This window comes from Euprymna scolopes, chromosome 12, assembly GCF_053919585.1.
Source record: "Euprymna scolopes isolate OS-2025 chromosome 12, ASM5391958v1, whole genome shotgun sequence".
NCBI classification, from domain to species: domain Eukaryota; kingdom Metazoa; phylum Mollusca; class Cephalopoda; order Sepiida; family Sepiolidae; genus Euprymna; species Euprymna scolopes.
In genome coordinates, this window is record NC_136493.1 from 1,194,244 (window position 1) to 1,204,439 (window position 10,196).

General features: G+C 33.7%; 1 protein-coding gene across 1 annotated transcript; it reads left to right on the forward strand.

Annotated features, from left to right (window-relative positions):
- The first annotated feature begins 238 nt into the window (after window positions 1-238).
- LOC145291588 (protein FAM200B-like) lies at window positions 239-535 on the forward strand. Its single transcript, XM_080137665.1, has one exon. It carries the CDS (start codon window positions 239-241, stop codon window positions 533-535), a length of 297 nt encoding a protein of 98 aa, XP_079993791.1.
- The last annotated feature ends 9,661 nt before the right edge of the window (window positions 536-10,196 follow it).

Genomic DNA, 10,196 nt, shown 5'->3' on the forward strand with positions numbered 1-10,196 from the left:
AATTTGTTTCGTATTTTTGAACAACAATGACCTACATATGTATGGTGCTTTTAAGCTCTCCAATCTTTATATTAACCTGTCCCAGGGAAAAGTTATCGAGCCTTTCACACCTTTCCATACAACTGTGTTTTTAAAACTATACATGCTTCATACATTTTTGCCTGATCTCAATCGTAGTTTCTAATCGTTATTCCATTTCCAGCCTCTAAAACAGTTTGCATTTTATCCAGGGATAACCATGGCTACTCTCGGAGCACCAAAAAAGAAGTGTGGGCAATACTCTGTAGAGTACTTGAAGTATGGATTCATACAATCACCGACCAATCCACAACAACCCATGTGTTTGGTTTGTGAGAAAACTTTTCTAATGAAGCCGTCTAGGCTTTTCGAACATTTACAGAAAATTCATCCCGATAAATCTGGTCAAACACTGGCGTTCTTTCAATCTCTTCGAGATCAATTTTTGCAACGAAAAACAATGAGTTTGTTTATTTCCTTATCGAAAAATTCAGATGACGGTCTAAAGGCTTCTTAAAACATTCCTTTGCTGATAGCGAAAGCTGGCAAGTCCCACACTATTGGAGAATAACTGATTCTGCCTGCAGTTAAAGAAGTTATTAAAACAGTTTTACACAAATCTGAATAAGTCATAAAATCGATTCCTTTCAGTGACAACTCAGTTCAACGAAGAGTGGACAAAACGACTGAAAATGTCGAAGAGACCCTCATGATGACAACTGTGTTCAGTTTGCAATTGGATGAATCCACTCTTCTGGAAACGAATCGCTACTTCTCGTGTATGTACGCTTCATCAAAAGTGGGTCGCTGTGTCAAGAATTATTGTTTGCACGTCTCCTTGAAACAGATACCAAAGGAGAATCAGGTTATCGAGCTGTTGAGGACTATTTCGAGAAGAAAAGCATTCCATTTACATACACAATCGCATGTGTTACAGATGGGTCCCTTCCATGGTATTTGTTGGTCGCCACCGTCAATTTCTAAGTTATTTGAAAAAGCTGTTCCTGAAGTCCTCACAGTTTACTGTGTGATCCATCGACAACACAATTTTCAATGTTTGCTTCTCCATACAGATGTTATGTGGTTGTCGAAAAGGGCTGTTTATAAAGGTTTTACACACTGTTTAACAGTGTTCTGACTTTTTTTCGAGAAGCTAACCCTGAGCGTTACGACAAACTGAAATTGAGTAAGACAGATATGTCTTACCTCATTGAAATGTTTTCCAAATTCAATGAAGTGGATTTGCAGCTGCAAGGTGATGAGACTTTTTTTCTTTTTTTTTTTTTTTACACAGTGATCACCACTTATCAAGGCCCGGAAGCCACTCAGGGATAAGGGTTATTGCAAGTACATTACGTTAGTGTGGAGATTTGCTGAAGTGTTTAATTAAGGGGGCGGTTCATTAGGAATTTGTTAACATTGGACTTGAAGACATCCAAGTTGTAGTCCGGAGGGAAGCAGGCAGACGGAACAGAGTTCCACAGGCGTGCAGTTCTAAGAAAGAAGCTTTGTTCATGGAATCCGCGTTTTGATTTAGGCACAGATATAGAGTGGGGGAACAAAGCCAAGTCCGCCCTCTCGGCATTCCTCTCCAAATTAAAGCTCTACATCAGAAACCTTGGACGCTGTAGATTTCGTCAGTTTCCTTTTTTGTCTGGTTTGGGGAAGAAAACAGGAGTGAATGAATTTTGACCTAATTAAAATAAAACAGCATTCTACATACATTATAAAAAAATTTAAATGTTTTCTTTATTTTTAATTGCTTTTTAATTTTTTTACCTACAAATATGTCAGATCATTTTGGGACACCTTGTATAAGGCAGATATTGATTTGTATTGTAAAAAATTAAGTTTTTTATTTTCGATCAATTCGAATATTTTAATATTTGATCCTGTTATCTTATGTGATTTTGATTCGTCATTAATAAAGAAAAGGGAGAGACATTTCACTCTCTAATTCAAATGTATACCTACTGTAGTAGTGAAACGTTTAAAACGCGACACACACACACACACACACGCGCACACACACACACACACACACACACACACACACACACACACACACACACACACACAAAAGTAAAATGTCCCACTATTGAAATGTACCCACAATTCTCCAAAATACAACAAGGCCAATTCTGAAAAAGTTTCGAATTATGATTAGCAATTCTACAAAATACAAATCTCGTTAATCGCGTAAAATTATACAAACGATGTCAACTTTATTCTGCTCGGAAAAAAGGTTGCTCTTCTTTTTATCTCAATGATAATTTGGCATGCAAAGAAATGCTCATTTGATTAAGTGAATTATCGTCACAAAACATGACAAGATTTTATCTTATAAGTTGAATGCTCTGAGTTCGTCGTTGTCGTCGTCGTTGTCGGAGGCGGCAGCATGCATTCATGTCCGAATATCATAGTTCCCAAGTCCAATACAAAAAAAGAAGCAAAAGAGAAAGCTTCGAGTTTCGTAAGAATTTTAGTCATTATCAGGATGGTGAGTCATTTTGTGGCTGGAAAAAACAATTTGAGCTCTGAATAGTCGGGTGCATTGGTCACGTTGTGTTGTGGAGGGTGGTTGCAGTATGTTGGCTCTAAAGGCCCTTTGTTGCCGTTTGGTTATTAGATTGGCTCTTCTATTTTCTTCGAATTGGCTTGCACCCATTTAGCCTCTGTTCCTCCATTCATGTCTGCTGTTCGATGAGGCTTCAAAGGTGTTTGGATCTATATTGGCCTCACCTAGAGATTTCTTCAGCTGGTCTTTGAATCTAAGTAGCGGGCAGCCTCGAGGTCGATTTCCTGCATTTAGTTGGCAGTCTAGTGTCCTCCATACGAGCCACATGGCCACACTATCTCAGTCGGTGTCTCATGATCAAGACCTCGATACTGGTTCAATCCCCGAAGAACGACACACGATGCGGCTTTCACTTTTTCTCTTTGTGGGTCTTATGATAAACCTACTTTATCAACCGGAAAAAAATGAATAAAACTAGTATTTAAAGAATCATCACCGAAAAAAGGAAAATAGGGTTTTGATTTGCAAGTCCAAAAGCAAATTATAAATTGCAAAACCATTTATCCATCCACTAAACGATTCAGGTTCCATATCTAAGACAAGAAAACTTTGTAACAACTGTTCTTATTATACAAAGATTGTTTATAAATATATTTTTTGGCCTAAATAAATTGCAATGGTAAATAAAACGATAATATTGAAGAATTTAAAAATTATCAATTAAGTATTCACCAACGTATTGTCTCGAATCAAAAAATGGTGTCTGATCTTTTATATTTCCGTGTAAAATGTAAATAATATTTACTTTTCATTAGACATTTGTATTTTCTCTTTCAGATAATCAACATCTGTACAGAACTGATTGAATGACTTGATGAAGTAAACCGGCAAACGTTTTTTAACGTAAACGAAATCATCATTTTGTTGTATTGTCGAGTGAAAACAACATATGGATATAAAATATAAAATAGATTTATCCTGCTAGGTACAATAATAGAAGTCCGCGTCGAGTAGCCACAAAAAATAAGTGAGTTGATAAGTAAATCGCTAGGTGTTCGCATACATTTTCGTAACTTTAACTGACTCCAACCAGTTTCGATCTCCTCAAGTATATGTGAACCGTAGTCCAGAGATATTTCAAGTACGAACCACGTGCCAGATCCGGGCCGTCAAGATCCTTCATCCATCCCGCAGAGCTTATTTTTTACTAAATAAAAACACTGTGGTAGTATATTTGTGCCTGCCTCCTCCGCCTCCTCCGCCTTCTCCTATATAATTATGTGCAACAGATGCATCAATTTCATACTTCCAAATAATACTAAATTATATAATATAATACTAAATTATACTACATATACTAACTTATACTAATGCATACTAAATAATATTAAGTTATACTAAATTATTATTATTTTTTTTTTATTCAATTTTCACCCCAAACAAGGCACAGTGCCACTTTGAAGCAGGGGGCTACTATTAGGGAATTAATTAGCGGGGTCATTATGAAGGGAGAAGAGTAGAAAGATGTTTGTTAACATTACACTTGAACTTCTGCATATCATTGCAGTTGGGAAAGCAGAATCCCGGAAGGGAGTTCCAAAGACCCGCAGTTCTGGGGAAGAAACTATTGGAGTAAAAGGCTTTCTTGCACCTAGGGATCTCTACTGTAAAGGGATGAGACTTAGTAGCTTGTCGGGTTTGTCGGGGGTAGTTACGTCGGGGAGGTACAAGTGTTTGCAGTTCGTCAGAGCATTCACCATTAAAGTATTTGTAGAACAGGCAGAGGGATGCAACATCTCGTCGATGGGACAGAGGTTGAAGCCTAGATGACAGTTCAGGACCTATCAGGTTGGCGACTCTTTTTTGAACCCTGTCCAGGAGCGAGAGACAAGCAGCAGATGCACCAGCCCAGATGTGACAACAGTACTCCATACATGGGCGAATGGTTGCCTTATAGAGGTATAGGATACTGGCAGGCGTAAGTAGTTTTCTAGTACGGTAGAGGGAGCCAACCTTCCTTGCAGCAGCCTTGGCAATGTTCTCAATGTATCTATTCCAGTTCATATTCCCTATAAACGTTAGGCCGAGGAGTTTAAAAGAAGTACTTTCAGGCAATGTGTTCTTGGCCATTGCTATTGGTGGTAGAGAAGGTTTCTTGTAGTTATTGAAGGAAACAAGCTTAGTCTTAGCAGCATTGAATGTGACCAACCATTTTTGTCCCCATTCCACTACGGATTGGAGGTCATCCTCTAGTGTTTCTGCCATTTTCTTGGATATGTGTTCATTTGTTTTCCTCTCATATCTGTTATAGAGAGTGGTGTCATCGGCAAATATACCCATCTCCGAAACAATATTATCAGGGAGGTCGTTTATGAATATCAGGAATAATAGAGGTCCAAGGATAGACCCCTGAGGTACTCCCGCATTTATGTCATATTGTTTGGATGTATGTCCGTCGAGGACAACTTTGATTTTTCTATTACTTAAGAAGGATTTAATTACATTATGAATTCTTCCAGTGATTCCATATGATCTAATTTTCCTTAGAAGACCATCGTGCCATACCCTGTCATAAGCCTTAGATATATCAAGGGCCACCGCTCTACCCTCCCCTGTTTTATCCAATGAACGGTATATACGTTCAGAAACTACAGTTAAGATATCTGCTGTTGAACGGGCTTGCCTGAATCCATATTGTTTGTCAGTCAGGAGTTTAGCAGCTGTTAGGTGCTGGACTAGGGCTTGATTAACTAAGGACTCAAATATTTTGGCGAAAAGCGGGAGGAGGCTAATGGGGCGATAATTTAGTGGGTCAGTTCTTTCACCAGAATTCTTGAAGACTGGTACCACAGAGGCGGTTTTCCAGCAGTCGGGAAAACAAGATTCGTTAAGGCATTTATTGTAAAGTTTGGACAGAACTGGAGCAACCTCGGCAGAGAATTTTTTTAATAGCACAGCCGGGATGAGATCTGGTCCACATGCTTTTGAGGTGTCTAGGTTTTTTATAATAGCATGTACCTGAGAACGGGTGATTTTCAAATCGTCAAGTGTGGCGTCTGTTCGCAGAGGAAAATCAGGGAGTGAGTGGTGTACCGAGTTCAGTGTGGAGTTTGAGGCAAACCGACTGGCAAGCAGATTAGCCTTGTCAGTTGCCGTGCAAGCAACCTCGTGATTGTTTGTTAGTGGGGGAATAATTGACTGTCCATTATTACTACTACGCTGTTGTAGATTTTCCAAAAATCCCGGGTTCCTAATTTCTGTGCTTCGATGCGCTTTCTGGTGGTTTCAGAGTAATCTGTCTTAGCTGTGTCTATCACTCTCTTACAATTATTTCTAGCTTCTATGAACTTCTGTTTATTTGAGCTGGACGTATGTAGGTTGAATCTGCGGAACGCACGCTGCCTTTGACAAATGGCAGCTGCACAAGCAGAAGTAAACCATTGGGGAGAGTGGGGCTTGCTATAGTATTTCCGTGCGGGAACATGTGCTTCAATAGCAGTTTTGAACCATTCAGTTGTCTCATTTGCACACTGTTCCGCTGGAAGAGTAAAGATATTTTGCCATGGGGCATCTCTGATGAGCTCCCTGATGGCTTCCCAATCAGCCTTTTTGTAATACCTCGTTGTTTTGAGTAGGGGGTCTTCAGTTTTAGGGCGAGAATTTAGGCTGATTTCTACCATTATCACAGCGTGATCAGCATTCCCGAGTGGGCTGTGGGCATTTGTTGTACAGTCATTGGGAACCGTTGTCAGAAAGAGATCTAGAAGTGAGGCATGTTGATCGTGCTGGTCTGGGAAACGTGTCGGAAATGTAACCAACTGAGATAGGGAATGAGATATAGAGAAGCTATGTGTTGCGCTACCAGCTACGTCTGTGTGATTTGAGAATCCTAGCCAGTTACTGTGGTGGACATTGAAGTCACCAAATACATGTATTTGTGCGCTAGTATCGAGGGAGAGTGCTATATCTATGCTGTCTGAGACTTTGTTTATTAGGGTACAGTCTTGGTTTGAGGGAGAGCGGTAGAGAAAATACAAGTAGCTAATATTGTGTTGCATATTTAGTCTGAAGCACATAAAGGCCTGGCCCTCTGATTCTAGTTTTATTTCTCTAGTTAGGGGGAGGGTGTTTCGAATATAGACTCCAAGTCCATGCATATGTCTGTCCGAGTCCTTACGGTAGAGTGGGAGATAACCAGGCATGTTAAAGTGGTTAGAGGGATACTATATAATACCGAATATAACTAAATAATATTAAGTTATACTAAATAATACTAAATTATGTTGAGTTATACTAAACTATACTAAATAATACTAAATTATACTAAATAATTTTTAAAAATACTAAATTATATTATATATTACTAAATTATACTATATAATACCATATAATACTAAATTCTACTAAATATATATATAATACCGAATATAACTAAATAATACTAAATTATACTAAATAACCTTGAAATATACTAAATTATACTATATAATACTAAATTATACTAAATTCTACTAAATATATATATATAATACCGAATATAACTAAATAATATTAAATTATACTAAATAATACAAAATTATGCTGAGTTATACTAAATTATACTAAATAATGCTAAATTATACTAAATAACCTTGAATTATACAAAATTATACTATATAATACCAAATTATACTATATAATAGTAACTTGCTAAATCATACTAAACAATAATAAATTATACTGAATAAAACTAAATGATACTAAATTATCCTAAATAATATTAAATTATACTTAGTTCTACTAAATTATACTAATGATGCTATATTATATTAAATAATTCTAAATAATACTAAATTATACTTAATAAGAAGAAATTATACTAAATTATACAAAATGATGTTAATTCATGCAAAATTATACTTAATATTACTTAATTATGCTAAATTATATTGAACTATACTAAATAATCATAAATAATACATATTAAAATATTAAAATTATACTAAATTATTCGAAATAATAAAAACTATATTAAACAATACTAAATTATACTAAATAATATTAGATTATGCTAAATAATATCAAATAGTACTAAAAAATACTAAATTATATTAAATGATGCTAAAGAATACGAAATTAACTATCATACAAAATATTACTAAGTAATACTAAATTATACAAAATAATACTTAATTATACTAAATTATACTAAATTACACTAAGTAATACTAAATTATACTAAATAATACTAAATTATACTAAATTATGCTAAATAATAATCAATTTACAAAATTATACTAAATAATAAAAAAATTATACTTAATAATAATGAAGTATGCAAAATAAAGCTAAATCATGTTAATTAATACTAAATTAATAAAATCATATTAAATCATAGTAAATAATACTGAATTAATTAAAATATACTAAATAATACTATATAATACCAAATTATAATAAATAATATTAAATTATACGAAATAATACTAAATTGTAGTAAATAATACTAAATTATACTAATCTAGACGAAAAATACTAAATTATACTAAAAAATCCTAAATTATACGAAAAAATGCTAAATTATACTAAATTATCCTAAATAATATTTAATTATACTAAATAATATTAAATTATACTAAATCATACTAAGTACTACTAAATTATACTTAATCATACTAAATAATACTAAAATCACTAAATCATACTAAATAATACTAAATTATACTAATATATACGAAATAATACTAAATTATAAGAAATAATACTAAATTATACATAATACAAAATTATAAATCATACCTAATAATAGTAAATTATACTAAATTATACTTAATTTTACTTAATAATACTAAATTATGCTTAATTATGCTTAATATAACTAAATTATACTTAATTATACTGTATAATACTTAATAATACTATATTATACTTAATTATAAATTATACTTAATAAAACTAAATAATACTAAATTACTAATACTAATAAATTAATACTAAATTATACTAAAGAATGTTAAATTAACTAAATCATACTAAATAATACCTAGTTGACTTAACTATACTAAATAATACTAAATTATACTAAATATATACTAAATAATACTAAATTATACGAAATAATACTAAATTATACGATATAATTCTAAATTATAAATAATACCTAATAATACTAAATAATACTTAATTATATTTAATAATACTAAATTAAACTTAATTATACTAACGAATAATAATAGAGATGAAAAGATTTTCGAATCTTAATTTTTTTACAGAAAATTCTCCACTCATTTAGTTAACATTGTTTCATTCAGTTTTTCTTTATCAATTTATTTTTAAAATTTGCCCGCGAAGCCATAAAACGCCAGCAATATGCCCCCCCCCCCGGTTCGAAAACTTTCGAGGTCCTTTTCGTAGTTGATTTGAGTCACGTTATAAACACTTTTTAAGGCGTGTTCATGTCAAAAGTCACGAACGAATGAACAAGAATTTGACATTTTCGAAATTTCTTTTATTTCGTATATGATGTCACAAATACAAAATAGTTACTTGTAGGGTTACATGAAATTACAAAATGAAAAAAAAATAACACAGCAAAAACAAATTAGAATGTGAGAGAAAACAAACTGTGGTTTTATTTTTTAATTTTATAAGATTTATAATAAATAATACTGACGAAAATAATTTATACGCATTTAAAAATCATTGGTGAATTAAGAATACACAAATAACCAACACTTAAATTCGAATAAAAGCATGAATAATGCACTTGAAGAAGCGCACATGAAGCGAAATATATAGTAAAAATGTTAACGTTCATTAATGTAATGATTTGAAAGAAAGAAAATACTGTTCCCATTTTTGCCAATGTAATATTAACCCGTGACGCAACGGATAAGGTGCTAAGTAAAACCAGTTCTGAGTAACATTTTCCGAGGGGTTGAATATTCAATACTGAGAATATGGTTAAGCATTACTTAAGACTTCTACCCGGTCATGACTGACAGAACGAGATCAATCTACCCTCCACATTGATTAAATTATAGCTCCGTTAGAAATTACGTACAGATTCCAGAAAGACAAAAAGATTCCAGAGTTCGACAAAATACTCCCTTAGAGTTAAAACTGAAGATTTCGGAGTCCGACATAACCCACCTTAAGAAGGCCGGATGTTACATGGGGCGGAAGATTGTGAGAGTAGCATCCAAATTGAGGGCAGTTGCGCGAATAGATTAAATAATACAACATTTGTCAGATAGATTGAACACAGTTTTGACAGTGGCTAACTAAAGCAAAACAGAATTTTCCATTAGATTTTAAAATATGGAAACGTTAGAGCAAAATATGTGTGTTTTGTTTTATTTATTATTACTTTTTGCTACGATAATCATGACTGCTTGAATGGCAAAGAAACTAGTGTTTAGGTTATTCGACCTCCTATCATATGGCGTGCGCACGATGGCAATGTATGGTCAATATTTTAGACGTAGGGACTAGAATGGTATAGAAATGTTGCATATGGAGACGTGGCGACGCACATTTCAAAGCAGAGGTGTGAACACACGCACATTCAAGAAGGATTGTGATTTACATTCTTGTGTCCCACACAATTATCGGAATTGTAATTATCACAAAAACAAAGAACAGGAACAATATTCCAGGCCGGGGGTTATGAATTGTACAA

Bases quoted from the DNA above. Each gene is read 5' to 3' on its own strand.
- LOC145291588 (XM_080137665.1), top strand. From the start codon at position 239: ATGGCTACTCTCGGAGCACCAAAAAAGAAGTGTGGGCAATACTCTGTA.